Consider the following 18,870-nt stretch of genomic DNA (forward strand, 5'->3'; position numbering starts at 1 on the left):
GGAGTTATTTTGTGACCATTGGAAATTTTGGATGAGATTGAATGGCCATGACATGCGGGCAGTGGTGGGGCCAGAACGTGGCTCATGGCTGGGCCTGGAAAAATCAGGGTGAGCCTGAATATTTCTCTCACTGAGCACAATCCCCCTGTCCCAATACATCATATATGCAAATAAAATTACAAACTGAATAATATGAAGTTCAGATCTTCCTTAGACAACCACAATTATGCCATGGTTAATCCATCCATTATCTGTACCGCTTCTCCTCACAAGGGTCGCGGGCGTGCTGGAGCCTATCCCAGCTGTCTTTGGGCAGTAGGCGGGGGACACCCTGAACTGGTTGCCAGCCAATCGCAGGGCACACAGAGACAAACATCCGCACTCACAATCACACCTAGGGGCAATTTAGAGTATCCAATCAACTTACCATGCATGTTTTTGGAATGTGGGAGGAAACCGGAGTGCCCGGAGAAAACCCACGCAGGCACGGGGAGAACATGCAAACTCCACACAGGGAGGCCGGAGCCGGGATCGAACCCACAACCTCTGAACTGTGAGGCGGACGTGCTAACCAGTCGACCACCGTGCCACCGCCATGGTTAATATTCAATCAAATAAAAAACACAACAAAATGCAAATTGTAATAATAATTTAATAATAATTTTAAAATATATATATTTTCCTGAATCTCACTGGGTGGGCAGTCTGTCAATCTGGGTGGGCCTGTGCACACCCAGGCCCACCCATAGCTCCTCCCCTGCATGTGGGGTCCCTCTTGGGTCAGTCTTTGGACCCCTTCTGTTCAGTCGATATATGTTACTTTTGGATCAAATGCTTCAGAATGCCATTGTTGGCCCTTTCAGTTATGCAGATGACACACAGCTATATCTATTAATGTCCCCAAATTATATCAGTTCAATCAACGTATTGTGTCACTGTCTACACCAAATGAACAACTGGATGAACCAAAATTTCCTTCAGCCAAACCAAAACAAAACAGAGGTAATTGTTTTCGACAATAAAGACAACAGGATTGCTGTTAGCAAACACCTGGAGTCACTGTCTTTAGAAACCAAAGACCAAGTCGAAAATCTTGTTGTGTTGATAGACTCCGACCTGACTTTCAGCAATCATATCAAATCAATCACTAAAACAGCCTTTTAACAGTTGAAAAACATATCCAGATTGGAGGGCTGCATGCTCCAAGAAGACCAGGAGAAAATTATCCATGCTTTTATCTCCAGTAGACTTGATTATTGTAACCGTCTTCTTAATGGACTACCTCAATAAAGCATGAAGAAGTCAGGCAACAAAAGCATCAGGTTCTGACCACAACAAAGAGATCAGAACATTTTACACCATGAGTTCGAAAGGCTCTACACTGGCTCCCAATTAGCTGTAGAAGAGATTTGCTTCTGGTCTACAAATCCCAGAATGGTTTGGGTCCTGAATATACTAATAAAATGCTGATTGATTATAAACCCAGTAGGGCTCTGAGATCTGCAGACTTGGGTCAATTAGTGGAGCCCAGAGTTTAAAGTAAACTTGGTGAAGCTGCATTTAGTTGTTATGCTGCACACAAATGGAACAAGATGCCAACAGAAGTGAAGTCAGCCCCGAGTCTAAATGCTTTTAAATCCAGGTTTAAAACTGTGTTGTTTTTTTATCAGGGCCGTTTGAGTGATTTTAGCTGACATTATGAATTTAAAATGGCACACACAGTTATGTGATAACAAATAGCTTCACCTGACCACTATCCCAAAATAAAAGAGAGGTTTTCCACACACACACAAAAAAAGCAGATATTTTACAAATTCTGCCAGTTTATGCAAACTTACTGCACAACTGTATTTAAACATAAATTGAACTGATCCATCACTGGTGGTGGTTAATGTATGTCGATTGGTGATGAAATGAATAATTTAATAATAATGAACAATTATTCATTTCAATTAGCATGCAATTATTATTACAAATACATTTCTTGAATGTGTTAATCACCACACGACCATTTAATTGCTTGCACAGTTAATTATACAAATATTTTATATGAATGATTGAGTAACAGAATGGTATGGAGAAGGAAAAAAAACAACAGCAGGTGAACTGGTCCGCATTGATTTGCCAGTTAAGACCGGTAGCTGCCATGGCCCGTCTTCAGCAGTTGTAGCTCCTGCAGGCTAACTCCAGGTGTTTATTTGATCATTTGAAATTTCTTAACAGCCTTAAACTTGGATTAGGCTTTTTATTTTTTATTTATTTTTATGACTGTCGATTTTCTGGGGGCACTCACGTGGCTAGCTGCCTACTAGCAAGAAGCCTTAGTTCATTTTGAATGCGTCAAGACAAGGTTGCTAATTTTTTTCCTGACTTCAGAGACGTTTCATTTTTATAGTTCATATTAATCTCTCGAGTAAAATTAATTTCATGGCTCACTTTCAACCGGTTTGGCCTTGCTATCCGCTAACTTTGACCGTTCGTGGGACCCCTTACTGTCCGACTTTGAGTCCCATGGACTATTCAACCGTACCTCCATTTTATCACGCAGGGGCTAATGCAACAAATCTACGTAAGTCCCATACAGTATATATTCAAATGTTCCTTTAAAAGTGTCTTGGCGTTGAAATCACTAAGCGTTTACTTGAACAACATTTTGTGGTTTATTACAGGAGAATCTGACTTGAGGTCCACTTATCCTGAGTACCAAGAGTTTTCAGAAAACACTAAAAAGTTCTTTTTGCAGATGTACGACCATTTATGAACGTTGACAACAATGCTGATATTTTGATCCTCTAAATCAGGGATGGGCAATTCCGGCAGTCAAGGGCCGGTATCCTGCCTGTTTTCAATCTCCCTGCTGCAACATACCTGATTCAAATGATCATACAATCAGTAAGGTCTGCAGAGGCTGGATAATGATCCTGATCATTTGAATCAGGCGGGTGACATATAAAACATGCAGGATACCGGCCCTCGAGGGACGGAATTGCCCACCCCTGCTCTAAATGTGTTTTTCTTCTATCTTCCAGCTCTCTGTATGATTTTGTGGTGGCTCATCCTAACATTGCTTTTCGTGACCCCAAGTTAATTGCCTGGCGCTTGAGTTTGCCATCTGAATACAGACAGCTCATACAAGGTAAATATGACTTCATTAATGAATATGATCACCAATTTAACTGATTGAATTGTGCACTCAAAAAAAACAACCCAACAACAACAAAACCCTATAATGCAGCTGGTACCTAAAGTGTAGATCCAGCGGCCCATTTTGAGGTATTGATGGGGAAACAGAGCAAAATTGTAAAGTTTGATAAATCTGACGTTCCCATTTTTGTGTCGAGTCTTTTATTTGCCAAAATAACCCCACTGGTAGATTTACTGGTATAATAAATCTGTCTTTTGTCTGTACTGTGTAAATCTGTTTGGATGCTTCACTCGTTTGATAATAATCCCCAAGAAATATTTTACCTTACCCAGTATATATGAGAATTTTCTCAAATTCACAACCTGTTTGAGTAACTTCACCCATGATTTTTCTTTTTCTTTTTTTAAATCTCCTGCGCAAGTGTTACAGGCGTAATGTTAACGTATACTGCACTTGTCACCTAACCCTCACCATGGTAATAAACAAGCCACAACTCGATGGTTAGTCAGATAATTAACCCACTAAAGCTGGGGCGCTGTTGTGCGTTTCTCCCTTTAAAGCCTGGAGAGCGTATTCGTCATTTTCTTTTTTTAATCCAATTCTCGGTCTCTTAGCCAACGAAATGCATCAGAATATACATGTGACGATGTTGTGAGTTGTCAGAGGATATCCAGAATTTTTTTGAGGAGTGATGGAGGAACAGTTGATCGCAGGAACTCTGATATAAGTCACGGCAGTGATATAGACGACACTTTAAAGCCATGAAAGCAGCCAAACGTGATGTATGGTTAAGATATGTTTCTAGACCATGACGATTTCAATGTCTTTGTAAGAAAACACAGCATGGTAATTACCACTCGATGTTTTTAAAATTAAAAATAGTGCTTCACTTGCATCTTCGATTGAAACAGTAAAGATTAATAAACTCGGGCCTGTGTGAAAGCCACATCTCAAGATCTCAAATTGTTTTGGAATTATGTTTCTACCTGCTACAGGGGCTGAGATATTAATTCTTTTGTGGGTGGCGAAAATGTCAGGTTCTCAAGGGTGACTCCAAAGACGACCGTAGGTTTTAGAGAGGTGTCTCACGGGGAGCTTCAGGCTTTAATGGGTTCACAGACCAAGCCCTCCGTAGAGGTAATGTTATACTGTAATCGTAATGTACATCAACATTGATATCACTGTATAGAAGCCACGTCAAGGAACTGAGGTTAGGTCAAATTAACCAAGTGGCGTCTTCCAGCATGGTCTGTGTGACAATGATTACATGACAGGGTGCGCATTTCAAGCTGAAATGCTCCCACACTTTCACAGGGTTCTCATGTGTTGTGGAAATCCAGGAAAATGATTTATCAATTTTATCAACTGGCATAATTCCTAAGTTAATCGGTTATTATGCCTGTCCTTTTTTAGAAATTAATGGATGGATGATGCAGGTGTAAGGTGTACCTAATGTGGTGACACGTGATTGATTTAATGTACACATGCAATGCAATGACAATCACCATGTTTTTTTTCATAGATGAAGGAGATTTTTTCCATTTTCTGCAAAGACATCCTGCAATACAACTGCTGTTCCAACACACTTGTTTGACGCGTAAGTTAACATGCCGTTGGAGCATGCGTTTGAAATGCATTTTTTTTCAATTCACTTTCATTGCAGATAATTTCAGATGAAACAAGGATAACTGTATTGTATGTGCCTGAAGTTAATTTACAGCATTTTGTATGACCACATTTTTTTCATCATAAGTACTTACATAGGGCCTGGAGCAAGGATCCCATTTGGAAATATAAGATTAATATTGCCAGTTTTGCTAGCTCAAAAAGTCAAAACGCCCCTGAGGTCACACAATTCGAAATCCAAGAAAAATTGTCGGAACAAATATGCCTCTAAAGTTGCACAAGACTTTTAAAAACCGCCTGCCGCGTGGTATTAAAACAAACTGCGTCCGTTATCCCTCCGCCCTCCCCCACCCCCTTTTTTTTTTTTGTTTGTTTTTTTTTGCAACAAATGGCTCACTGTCATAGTCAGTGTACCTAGAGAGAGAATGCAGCACGCAGCTCGTGGCAAAGCTGCCGCAAAGCAAAACTAGTTTGCCAGCTTTGTGTGTGTAAAGAATTTACCATCCCACGTTCCCCCTTAGCCGCCACCTTGCTAATCGTTTTCGCAATAAAATTAAATGCATCGTCTAGTCATCTCGGTCCCTTTATGGTTGTAGCAGGCACGATATGCATTGTTGTAGCTGTCTTTTTGAAGCGACGCACCAGCATGACGCTAGCACATCAAGGTGGAGTTCATGCACGCTTTTACTGGCGTTCACCACTTCCGGAAATACGCCATAGCAAACCTGCTGTGTAAGGTGGTTTGCTGGTATGCTTTTATTTTGAAGGCCAGGAAGGAGGGGAAGTGTGGAAAATAAATAAGTAACTTGACTGTGACTTCTGGCCGTCCGTTGGACCCAAATAATTATACAATACGACAAATCCAACCCCGGGGCTCGCAATGCATGTAAGCACACGCAGGTAAGTGCTACTGGCGCATTTGAAGCGTGTCAACAGCGGGTTCAAATAGTAAATTAGCCAGCTAATGATCTTTAAAAAGCCTCTGATGTTTATGGACCGTTGAGGACCTCGGCCGCGGCCAACAGAAAACAGAAGCCCCGCTGCGGCCATTGAAGCCTCACAGCGAAAATGGACGATAGACAATTACATAGACAGAAGAAATGGGCTTCCCACTATGCTTAGTCCGAGTTTTTAAGTTTCCCGTCTATCGTTTATGGCCTACAAAATGGGCATCCGTCGTAAGCGGATAGACGGACCGGTCTGTCACATAGGCGGTTTGCCCAGCTCTGATTAAATCCAATGGGAATCGACTGTTCAACCTTTTAAATTCCACTTCATTTCAAAACCCTTGTGTAACTTGGCTTTTAATATAAAGATATTGTGTTATTTTATATCTTATATATCTGGTTGCTTCTTTTGCTAGAAATACCTCAAGTATTATTGCAAACGTCCCCGAAAGAGTTTGAGGAAAATTTCACACAAAAAGACTTGCCGTGCACTGCTAGCTACATCAGCAACGTGAAAGACCATTTCCAAACCACCTACAACAGATCCCAAACTCAGAGACCAACAACTCACCTGAAGCAGTGCCAAGTATGGATAGAAGCAGAAAACTTTACTGACAATTCCTGTGTTGTGAATAGATGATGCAGTGAAAAAGTATTTGCCCTCTTCTCAAACTCTTCTTTTTTTGGGGGCGGGGGGTTGTCATATTTTCTAGAGCCGACTGATTAATCAGTCGGCCAATTAAATCGACTGATTATGGCCCTTTAAACATCGGCCAAAATGTCCAAATGGCTCATGTTTGCCGATTGTTTTTACTATTATGTACTCTAACAATTTACAGCAATTGTACACAAGTAAGACTCTTTATTTATTATTCAGAAATCTGGACCATCACCTTGTATACTTAAATCATCAAATTTGTAGATAAGAATCTATGGACCTGTCATTCAAAACAAAGCATTGCTTGGGATAACAATGCATGTTGTGCAAGGAATTGACTTGGAACACACTATTTTACACACAACAAAGTCACAATTTGTTTAAAAATAAATACAATAAAAAAATAAAAAAAACAGTGCAACTTAAATCAAACGGATATGACACATATTCAACTACTGGTAACACAAACACACGTATGATAAGGATTAATGGCATGATAACTCAATTAATTAAATGCATTCCGCCATGCAATGCATTCTGGAAAACAAAAAGGATTTTTTTTTTTTTTTTCTCCTAACAATAATTTTGCAGTTGACCCCCACTATTCGCGGGTAATAGGGACCATAGATGAAGACGCCAAAATCTGTGTAAAATTGAAGGCCAATGAAATGCTTTGAGTCATATATAATATATTATGCAGTATATATTTTTTGATTAATCGTCCAGTTAATCGGTAATTGAGGGTTTTTTTTTCTGACAAAAATATGCATTGGCATCGGCCTAAAAAAAATCCATATCGGTTGGGCCCTAATATCTTCCCCTCTTTAATGTTTAAGACCATCAACCAAGGTAACATAAAATTCAGTTTTTAAATGGTGATTTTATGTTTTGGAGGCTGGGGGTTGGGTGGAACTATTCATTGCTACCTCATCATGTGGAAAAGATTAATTGTCTCCCTTGTTGAAGCATGGCTAATCACATTTTTTTGGAAAGCCAAATTCATTTTCACTGACCACATCCAAGCCCAATTGCCTTCAGACATGTTCAGTTAAGAAATGATTTAAAGAGTAAGTCAACCCAAACATATTTTTTTCAAGAATATGTTCCCAGCAGGCCCACTGGTTGAAACATGGCATTCTGATTAATTTCGCGTTTGTGAAATATAAGTTAAACAGCAAAATGCAATAGTTTTTAACCATCTGTGGGGGCGGCCATTTTGTCTTCTATCGACTGAAAATGATATCACAACTGCTCACAATGACCAATTACGGCTGACCTGTTCGCTGAATCTGAGCCGTGAGTGGTCGTTGTGAGCAGTGATGTTATTTTCAGTCGACAGAAGACAAAATGACCGCCCCCAATGATGGCTGAAAACGAGTGAATTAACACTTATTCCACAAACACAATATTTATCAGAATGCCCTGTTTCAATGGGCTTGCATAGAACATATTCCTGAAATAAAAATGTTTGCGTTGACTTCCCCTTTAAGTGGAACCTGTGTGACAGAATGAAGTCTGCCCTAAAAAAGCTGCAACAAAATGCCACAATCCTAAGAAATTCAAGAACAGATGAGAAATAAAGTAATTGACATCTATCAGTCTGGAAAGTAGAGCTGGGCGATAATTCAATATCATTATATATTGCAATACTTAATCATATTGCGATACTTAATCAATAGATTATTATTATTTGTTTAGTTTGTCGGAAATGCTAACGGAAGCCCGTTTAAAATGATAGTCGGACCGGCCTATAGGCGATTACTATTTAGTCCGGCCGCACAAAATGGTGAATAAATGGACGGCGGAAGGGTACCCCAGCTGTTAGCGGAAGGCGAAAAACGGACCAAGAAGTTTTTGTAAAATGCTCAGCTCTGAAAATCAGCATTTAGAAACAGCATTTTATGTTTGATTTGGTTATTTTTGTCTGGTATTTACAGTTTGATGATCTTAAACATTAAAGTGGGGAAACTATGCAAAAAAAAAAAAAAGAATTTGAGAAGGGGCAAAATACTTCACAGGTCTATATTGTAATTCTGCGTTTTCTAGCAGGGATCAGTACTAGCACAGTCCAGTTCTAGTGGTGTCGTGCAGGGCCTGCCTGGTTTCACTATGGACTTGGAGCAAGGTACATGCCATCAGCAAGGAAAACATCCACCGATTAGCCAGATGTCAATGGCACGTGACAGATGGAACAATTCAGCTGATAACATCAATTTGCAGTGAGTAAACTCTCGCCAAACAACACCAGTAATGCTTAATTTGGTCGTGATTTTTTTTAAGACATTGCATATATGATACCGCAAGCATGGCATATTAACAACATGCTGCAGTTGCTTTCCAGCATCCAGAGAGTGTAAGGTCATGAACCAGGAGCCCCCCCCAATACTGTTTTTGTTTCTTCACAGAATGTTTGCTTTTTTTCAGCGTCAATTCATAAACTAAATTGCATGGATGCTATATTTCAAAATACAAATGACACTTGGGACTAACCAGTGTTTTGTTTCAGTGTTCATTTTTGTGGCTTTTGTGCAGATATACGTATTCCCACAGGAATAAGGGATGACAACAATGTAACTTGACAAGTGAACTTATTGTCCCCAGAGAGTGGTACTCATCAAAGTGCTTAGTATTCAAACTGTTAATAGAGGTTAAAGTTCAACCACAGTATTAATTCTATTTTCTTTACTTTTTATGAAGCAGGTGAATTTAAAGCGGATGTTTAACAGTGCTCTGGAAGGGTTTGAGTAGCAAGGCTCCACTTTACATTGACCATGATGTGTTAATTAATGTCAGTGGCTCAGTGCCATCCATTTTTATACCGCTTGGCCTCATTAGGGTCACAGCCTACTGGAGACTATTGTAGCTGACTTGGGGTGAGAGGTACATCGTGGGCTGGTCGCCAGTCAATCACAGTGCACATATAAGGAGACAAACTACCATTCATACCTACAGACAATTTAGAGTCTTCTATCAATGCAAGAGGCATGTTTTTGGAATGTGGGAGAAAAAAAGTACAATACAATTTGTTGAGACTCAACAGATACAATACAATACAATACGATTGTATTTATATAGCGCAACAGTTAGAGCTGTAACAAACCACTTTACAAACAATACAATAAATAGAACAAAAACAACAAAAGGCTGTGATACATGTATTAATAAATATAGATATGAATAATATATAAAATATAAATAAAAATATAAATGAATAAATAAAGCCAATAAATTGACATGTGTGTTGAAATGTGTCTTCAACTGGGTTTTAAAAATGGACAGAGAGGGGGGCTTGCCTAACAACCAATGGGAGGTCATTACAGAGGGAAGGAGCAGCAACAGAAAAGGCTCGATCCTCTCTGAGGCTCCGCTTGGTCCTCGGCACCTCGAGCAGCGCCTGGTCCGCGGTCAAGTCAAGTGATCTCTTAATTTAATTTTACATTTTTGCAAAAAATAAAACGTTACCTCAAGTTCAAAGATTTAAACAGCTAAAGTTAACCATTTACCAACTCGACTTTCCAGTTAGCAAGTAGCTATCACATACAAGCTCAGTCTAGCAACATTTCCTTGTTGAAAATCCACAGCTAAATGAGCCTAAAGGGGCAATGTTGCCTCCTCGCTTTCCTAGGCAGACATAGTTTGGTCAAAGATAAAATATTTTCGGAATGCAGTACACTACATCCACGTTATTTTACGTTTCAGGTCTGAATGGCAGCAGTTTGAAATTGAGCTCCAGTCCCAGCTGTACAACTTGAGAGGGGATGAAGTTAACTCCAGTTACAATAGCAATTCAATACTGCCAGTTCTACCTGAAGAAGGCAACCTTCAGGTCTCCGCTGAGGTAAATAAAGGGGAGATTTCCACAGAGCACAGTGTGGATAATATGAAAGGTGACTCGAGGCATTCTAGCATCATTCAGGAAGATAGCAGCCTCATCATTGCTGTTAAGAAGTTGGCACAAAGCAGAGAGGCTCACCTTGTTAGTGAAGCAGTTGCATTCAGCAACAACACCTGCATAGTAGAGCAGAAGGTCAGCACTGCAGAAAAGTGCACCTCCATGGTGCCCTGTGTTGCCTCTTGCGGCATCATGGTGGGCACCCCATTCACCAAGCATTCGTCGGCCTTCACCCAAACCGAAGAGCTGCTCAAATCCGACAAGATTGTGCTAACCGAGCTGCACATGTCAGATCTGGACGATGTTGTTAAGGTAATTTCAATTTTCCAGGTATTGGAAGTTTGATATTAAAGCCGTACACTTCCCAACTTAATGTGCATAAAATCAGTTGTTTTTGATAGTCTTAAGGATCGATTAATTCATTATCATGCACATTTGAGTTATACTTGTAAATCCAAACATTCACGCTAATTCGGATAAATTCACATTACTTCCCATAGATTATATGCAGTGTCAAACTCTATCTGATAAAGCTATCTGATTCTTATCGTTTTCCTTTCAGCTTGTCTTGTTGGATTTTGCACTGTGGTGGCCTTTTTTTTCCATCGAAACCTATCTTCGGCAGCCTCCTCTTTACACCAACGGCCGTCTTGTTTTCCCTCACTATCAAACCTCTTTAAGTAAAAATAGGAATAAATAATAAATAATTACTCAGGGTTTTTCATGTGAGCGCCCATTATTAAGCCTGGTAATGGAATAAACTAGAATGTGACTGAGCGCACAGGCTCCCTCTAAGGCCCCCAAAAATCTTTAGATGTCAGTATGACATTAATGCATTATACACATTACACAGGTATATACATATTTTTCCAGTCTAGTCCCCCCCAGTTAGGCTTAGGGTTACAATTAGAATTGCAATTGACCTTTCTTTTGCACTCTTTTTCTGCTTGGAGGCGGTAATAACAGAACGACGATTAAAAAGATTTACATTGATAGTAGCTGTATACATTTTATATTTCAGGAATTTAGCAAACTAAAGCTGGCGCAAGAAGTGAAAATGAAAAAAGAGAAGAGGTAACAACATAAGATTTTCTGACTGACTTGACTTGATGATATTTTAATTTTGACATTTTTGTCCAGTCTCCATCACCACCAGGGAAAGCAATGCGACTTTGTGGAACGTGCTAAGAAGGCGGAGCTAAGTGTGCTGTTCATGCAGTACTACATGTACAGACAATATTGCAGCAATCGTCAACTGTAATTTTTTTTTCTTTTTTCTTTTTAATGTGAAGTGCAACCTAAAAAACATACTGTATGTGCCATGACACTGGTTGACCTCCAAGTTGGTCTTATTGAAAACAAAACTTTTATAAACTGCCTAGCAAGGTTGTCAAACTAATTTTTGTCCTCAGAAGGCCATTACGACTGTGAACCCATATAAATGTATGATCGCTTTATATTATCACATTATTCACCACATGATGATGGCTAACTAGTTTTGAAATCAGAAGCCAGTTTGTTCAACTATTTTTCAATGTATTTCAAACGAGGGATTGGTAACAACTTGCTATTGCATATCGTTGCTGTCTCGTGAGAAACACTTGCACATTTTTTTTTCAATTTTCTTATTTTTACGTGAGTGGTGTTTCCGCGTTACAGACATCGCATTAGCATGAAAATTAAAAAAAAAAATCAAAAATTGAACACGAGTGTTTTTCACAAGACAGCAACGATATGTTGTGTTAACAGTAAGGACAATTTCAAAGAAACATGTCAAGTAAACAAACATGACTTGTCATGCTAATGAAACTAATGTTTCAAGTTTTCCTTACGCATTGTAGGTCAACAGAGTCTCCAGCCAATTTTTTGGCTGTTCTACAAAAACTGGAATCTGACTATACTAAGATGAGAGATGAGATCCTGGCAGGGATACCTCTGGATCACCTTGAGCCTTTGACTCTAGATTGTGACAGGGTGAGCACTGGAATGAATTACATCCCTGTAATGACAAAAATGCTTAAAACACATACAATGTTTACTGCCTAGCCATCAACCCTACTTGGTTGTGCATGTGTTTCCAGTATTATACTAATCACAACATAACCATAATAAATGTTTGCCATTAACATTTTTTTTACTTCCTATTCCTAATAACAATGTTTGACTTTCCGAGGATGCTGAGAGAAAGCTCAGGATGGACTGCGGCAAATCCAAGAGCACCAGCAAGAGCAGTGCCACTTCGAAAGCGACCACTCTTGAAGAAAACCAATCAAGTATGCCATCCGTCCATCCATTTTCTTCCACTTATCCGGGATTGGTAGCAGCTTTAGCAGGGAAACCCAGATTTCTCTCACTAGTGATTAAGACCCCAAAATACCTGAAGTCCTCCTCTTGAGGCAGGATCTCAACCCTGACCCGGAGAGAGAACTCCACCCTTTTCCAACTGAAGATGATGGTCTCAGAATTGGAGGTGGACATTGTAGCGATAATGGGCAGTAATTATTTAATTAATTAACAGCAGCTGAATTTGACCGCTTGCAGTATACTCAGCTGCCACCAGGGGCACTACATTGTTTTTTTACTTTATTGGCTTAAATGGATGAAAAAAAACTGAAAATCAGTCATTAGTTAGAAGACGGCTACAGTTAAAGGGCTTCACGTTTGGTTTTGATTCTTGGAGGTTAGTTTTGAACTTTTATTAAAGCACACACAGTACACAATGCAGTTTTATGAGGTGAATGTTTATTTTCCTAAATCTACATAGGAATTGGGAGGAATACGTCATAAAACTAACTATGGTGGAAAGAGTAGCAAAGAATGAGAATATAATAGGATTAATAAAACAAAACAATAAAAAATGGATGATCTTCGCATGAGATAGTGCTTTCTAAAAAGTTGGGCATGCGGTTCCATGACTAACTTAACCCTTTTTTAAAATCAACTTTAAGCACCAATTCTATTTTGTACATTGGTCATTTTGCACTCACTGATTGTCCTTGGAATGGATTAGGCCGATGAGCTGTGGGGAGTTCGTCCTGATTCAAGCCACGCAGTTGAAGCAGGAAAAGGAGGAACGGAAAAGGGCGGTCTTGCGCTGCGCATGGAACTGGCGTGCAGTGCGCTTGGCTGTCCCTAGAAATTCTGTCCATAAAGGTTATGAATAGAATTGGTGAAAAAGGAAAGCCTTGGTAGAGTCCAACCCTCTAGCTCCTGTTGCCTGGGATCGGACCACCAATGTCCCTACCTTAGGCTACCACCCAACTCTCTATGCACCAGACTCCCTTGGGCCATGGCCATGGGTGAGCCCATGGGAAGGGAGACCCACGTTGCCTCTTTGGGCCCATGGGTACAGGCCTGGTTATGGTTATATAGGTTATGAGCCACGCATTGTCAGCTCCCTGACCTAGGACTTGGTTTCCATGGGTGACCCTGCCAGGGCATGAAGCCTCAGACAACTTGGCTACTAGCATGATTGCAGTCAAGTATGCAAAAAAACCAACAACAACTTAAAAATGTATTTCAAAATCTCTGGTTGTTTGAGTGGTGTGTACTTGCCCATGGACAATAGGTGCATGCAAAGAGCTGAACATGGGCGAGGTGTGGTACGATGCTAAGGAAGACCTTAATCCAGCCTTAATACCGGCTGAGGTGAAAGAACAGTCAGAGGAGATGTCAAATGGTGAGATATACAATATGAGGCCATACGGATGCTAATAAACACCATCTTTATGTATTTCCCGTCATATCATTGTTAACTTTGTGGCAGTTAACACACAATTGGACAAGGAAGAGGAAATGGCTTCTGGACTTGTTGGTGTTCCTAACATAGCCAAAAATATGACTGAGGTGAGTTCACACCATTTGCTTCAATTACACTGAGGAACAATTTTGAAAAAAAAAAATCTGTTGAGTTAGATTTTTATGCTGATTAAAACTATAATTGGCACGCTGGTATCAAATTGCAGTCAGGTTTTTCTAGCACAGGGGTCGGCAACCTTTAGCACGCAAAGACCCATTTCGAGCTGGTTTTCACGGAAAAGAAGCCACAAACACTTTTTGACATCTAAAATGAAGATGTTAGCCTATTTGTCGCTGTCTGGCAGAATCCTTGTAGTGTCAAAATCACAATTTTACAGGAGGTCCAAAAAACGCCAGCTTAAGTTCCCAGGCACCGCTTCGTTCAAAATGTAATATACCTTATATTGCTATTGCAGCACTCACGTCCACATAATACTACTTACAAAATACATTAAATCGGTCATTTAACGCTTGAATTGATTGAATGTGTACAAAAATCAAGGCAGCAACATCCGAGTACTTCAAAGTACGCGCTCATGTAGAGCACCCATCCCAGCCTTTGAAAACGTCACACCAGCAAACACACCTGTCTAATACAATACATCTTCATTTTGGCTACGCCTTTGGAAAACGCCTTCTTACATGTTTAAAGCCATGAGTGATGCAGTAAATAAAACAGTGATCCAACTAGCAGCGTCTATAACACCTATGTCAAAGTCAAGGCCTGCGGGCCACATCTGTCCCGCGAAAAGGTTTTCTACGGACCCTGGCATGATATTGCTTTATTATTAGATCCGGCTCGCAGACCGCAGCAAGCCGGTGTGGGTAGCAGATGTGATCGGGTCCTTCGCGCTTGCCAATGACGTCACGCTTTTAAATATATTGTAGCGTCTTCCAAGAACACAGATGTAGTTTAATTATCACGTTTTTATTAGTCCAACTGGTTACTGTGGGCCTCAGCCGACGCCAATACAGTACGGCTCTCCTCCTCCGCTCCTCTTGCTTCCATGCCCTCCCATCCAGCGAGCCGCGCGATGCATTCACTAACCTCGGAAACAACACAACCCAGCAAAACACAAATTCGACCACAAAACATCTAACCCAATTCATTACACTATTTCTGTAATGTATTTCTTTCCATCTATGTTTGCCACTCCCCGGCTGTTGTTTGCTAAATATAAAATAAAATAACATTACCGCTACTTTTGTGAGTATCGTCCTTCGGTCGCATACGTGCCAACTGAAGACTTCGCGTCACTGTTTCGTGGCTTTCAGAATCGGATTGTGGTGAAAAGTAAGAGTAAAACACGCTTTATTAAGAAATACTTCATGTTAGGAAATCTATCTATTAGTAATTGTTGGCAGTTTGATAAATTCATTGAGTTTCGACGTAGGGCTGAGATGTCCCACACTGTGAGCAGGCATTGAACGCTCCTCGAGCGCTAGTGCTGATAGCGAGAGACGTGCTTTCTTTTCTTTCTCCTCCTTCGACACAACTAGCTAGTAGTTTGTTCGTGCCAGCAAACTCAGTAGTTGCAGATTTCCCGTGTTTCACCACGATTGTTGTTGTGTGTAAATGTTAAAAGGTGAATTTAATCATTTAAGTTCGTGTCAGGTAACAACTCTACATAATAGCCTAGATGTGTTCTCGTGAGTGATGTCACGTTGATGAACACTAGTTAGATATTTCGGCTAGTATGCTAACTATTCTAGTGATGAAACGTGTATTGTTTGGCTGATTAATTTCTTAACACAGTGAATTGTAATGTTTAGGCATATTGTTAACTAATGGGTATGCGTTGGATGATGTTGCTAGGTTATTCTTTGTCTGTGTTGTTGCAGACCATAATAAATAGACGTGTCAAGTGGAATATGGGTCAGTGTTCTCTGACAGGAGCACCCACATCCATACCTTGCCACTCTAAAATAGTCAGCTGGAGACATCATACCAATCATATAATCCTCTCCGTTTTACTTCACATTATGTACAGTTCATACAATCAACCAGAAAATTGTTTCCAGGTTGGCAGGAGAAACGCAAACGTTCCACTGATTTTGTTTCACAAGACGGGCAGCGGCTTCTTCTCGGGTAGCGGAAGTGACGTACGAGCTGCCTCGCAAAAGTAGCAGTAATGTACATTATTTTATTTTTTATTTAGTAACTCCGAACATAAAAACACAACAGCCAGGGGGGTGACAAACAGAGGCAAAGAAATATATTACAGAAATATAAAGCGTGACATCATCAGCAGGCGCGAAGGACCCGATCCAATCTGGACATTTTCAAAAACTTCAATGAACATTCTATCAGTCCGGCCCTTGGCTTGTAGCTAATTTTTTTATTTGGCCCTCCGTCCATTTGACTTTGACACTTGTGGTCTATAAAGTGCATATTAAAATGAAACGGAAACTTACCTCATGACACACGATTGAGGGGGTCTTTTTGCAATGAAGCATCTCATCGATCCATATTAAACAAACAAGCCAACATAATCCAGCGAACCTTAATATTTTCACTTATTTTCTTCAAAACACTACACGGTAAATAGGGGTATTTTAGGAGGTATTATGCAGAGGGGGGCATTCGTCTGTGTTTTAGTCCGTCTGTGATTTCTCCATATTTTAGGTCCGTACAGTCGGTCCGAGTCAGCCAAATGGCGTCGAGAACGGACTTACCGGTACCATGCCGCACGCAGTTGCTGCACTCATGACGCGCAGCCAAATAAAGAAAAAAAAAAAAACAGCGTTGTAAAACTTTCGGTCCCACAGACGCAATGACAAGTGTCCCATATTGTTTTTATTTCATCAATCACCACACTGCGTGTCTGTTGTTTTTATTTGATATTTTTTTCTGTATTTGGTGGCGTGTCGCATGCGTGTGATGTGAAAATATGTTATCGACGCTGGTTGGCTGTCGCCGACAAGGGACGGACTGGGACCACGTGAGTTGGCCTGGAAATATAGACGGGTACTTAGTGACGGATAGACGATGCCCACCTCTGGCGGGTATTTTGCTTCCTTTTTTCTAAACGGCTCATCAGCCCCCGTAGCATTTCAAAAAGAACTGGGCAGCTTGGCAACTTGTTGTACTGTTGGCATTTGAACTAACAACCAAAAAAAAAGATGCCAAATTGCAGCAATTGCATTTTTGGGCTTGATTCGTGAGCCGCGTGACCGGCCATGGACTGTCACGTGACTAATAGTAAGTTGAAAACACAACTATATGTGCTATCAAAAATTATATTATCATATTGTGCTTATGTGCTGCAGTTTTTTAAGACTGTGTTGAAAGTGACACCGTTGCTATTTTTAGATGCTGCGGAATACCGTATTAGTGCCCAACACTATTTTCTATAGCGTATGATGATAAAATGTTGTTTTGTTGCATCATATTTTGTCAAAACATTTTGTAAGGCCATAAGAGGACTTGCCTGATGTGGGGAAAACGGTTCAACAACTTGACACTGCTGGACAGTGCTGTTTTTTCTTTTTTTTAATATGACCCATTTTCAGCCAGTGAAGTGATTGTTGAGGTGGTTAGTTTATTAAATATGTAAATCCAGAGTCTTAACTTTTAGGAATGATTTTAAGAAATATATCCTAGGTAATGTGAATACATCTCATGTTTCATTTGCAATTAGACTGCAAATAAATAAATGATGGCGAAGAGCTCCACAAGTTGACCACCGAGCCTCTGCTTTGTCTCCAGAAAAACTTTTGTGTCAGCAGCACACCCGCGCCAAGGGCAACCTTTGTGCCACGGCAGTATGGCACCATGGCCGCATTTGACACCCTGATGGCTGATCTGACACGCTTCCACCCGGGAGTGGCAAAGCAGAGCATTGTGGGAGCTATGAAGGAGCTGTGGGACATTTACCAAAGTGACCTTTGCCTTCTGCCCCTCAGCACTATCAGGCAAATGACATCCGACTTAATTAACAGGGCAGCGAATGTGGTGCCACCGTAATAAAACTTTTGGTTGACAAGAAATAACATTCATGTTTGGCATTTGAAGTCATGATGCACCCCCAAGGTTTTGAATTCACCAGTTGGTTACAAATAAGGTTTGATTTTGATGCTGATGCCACCAGCTTGTATTACATTTGTGCTATCGTGACTGTTTTTGCTTTCAGGAGTTTCCACTGCCAGCATGATCTTACGTTCCCATAGAATTGTGTTAAAATAGTTTGTATGCTACGGCATTTGTTTCTTCTTGCCATTAAAATGATAGTTGTGTAAATATGTCTTTCAATGTTATAGCACGTTTAAACCAGGGCTTCTTTGTATCACGCTTAATAGCAGCACAGTTGTTTAATTTACCACAACTCAAAAGACAAAATGTCTGTCTCATTTGTATATGCTATCACTTTCTTCAAAACAATTCAAACATTAAAGCCATTGGGTGAAGTTTCTGCAAGCTCATACTTGTTTGCTTTAGGAATGGCTTTTTGACCCTTTCCTAACTGAGAAATGTCAATTTATTTATTTTTTTATACATCTTTTGGCCAACAAGACTTTTGTCAGACAGATTTTTAAGTGATTTCTTCATTGTACAGGTCTGGAGGTACCAGTAATTTGGCTTGGGTGTGGTCAGTGAAAATGATCTCCGCTTTCCAAAAAATGTGATTATCCACAATTAATTTGTGGTTTAACAAGGAGGCCAAGTATTTTTTTTCACACAGGGTCAGGTAGTTTTGGATATTTTTTCCTTGTATAATACCACAATTTAAAAATGCCTTTTAATTTTTACTTGGACTACCTTTATCTGACAATTAAACACTAAAGCAAAACTGCAGAAAAGTAA

At 40.2% G+C, this 18,870-nt stretch overlaps 1 protein-coding gene across 5 annotated transcripts; it reads left to right on the forward strand.

The window, feature by feature from the left end:
• The first annotated feature begins 2,092 nt into the window (after nt 1–2,092).
• rbm44 (RNA binding motif protein 44) lies at nt 2,093–18,488 on the forward strand. 5 transcript variants are annotated; one of them, XM_086052407.1, is made up of 14 exons: nt 2,093–2,569; nt 2,670–2,745; nt 3,030–3,136; nt 4,668–4,742; nt 6,135–6,304; nt 8,423–8,595; nt 10,076–10,580; nt 11,290–11,342; nt 11,409–11,525; nt 12,110–12,242; nt 12,442–12,541; nt 13,837–13,947; nt 14,035–14,114; nt 17,776–18,488. In XM_086052407.1, exons 1-14 carry the CDS (start codon nt 2,428–2,430, stop codon nt 18,031–18,033), a joined length of 2,100 nt encoding a protein of 699 aa, XP_085908533.1. In that variant the 5' UTR covers nt 2,093–2,427; the 3' UTR covers nt 18,034–18,488. The 5 variants fall into 5 exon arrangements, with proteins under 5 accessions (XP_085908533.1, XP_085908536.1, XP_085908534.1 ...); XM_086052410.1 differs by having other exon boundaries at nt 10,076–10,214; XM_086052408.1 differs by having other exon boundaries at nt 8,426–8,595.
• Nucleotides 18,489–18,870: the final 382 nt, after the last annotated feature.

Source organism: Filicampus tigris, chromosome 14, assembly GCF_054856515.1.
Source record: "Filicampus tigris isolate MCC_2025a chromosome 14, RoL_Ftig_1.0, whole genome shotgun sequence".
NCBI lineage: Eukaryota > Metazoa > Chordata > Actinopteri > Syngnathiformes > Syngnathidae > Filicampus > Filicampus tigris.

Coding starts and splice junctions, on each gene's coding strand:
- rbm44 (XM_086052407.1), top strand. CDS start 2,428: ATGGCTCACTTTCAACCGGTTTGGCCTTGCTATCCGCTAACTTTGACC. Junction 11,526..12,109: donor TATTGCAGCAATCGTCAACT/GTAATTTTTTTT, acceptor TACGCATTGTAG/GTCAACAGAGTCTCCAGCCA. Junction 12,243..12,441: donor TGACTCTAGATTGTGACAGG/GTGAGCACTGGA, acceptor TGACTTTCCGAG/GATGCTGAGAGAAAGCTCAG.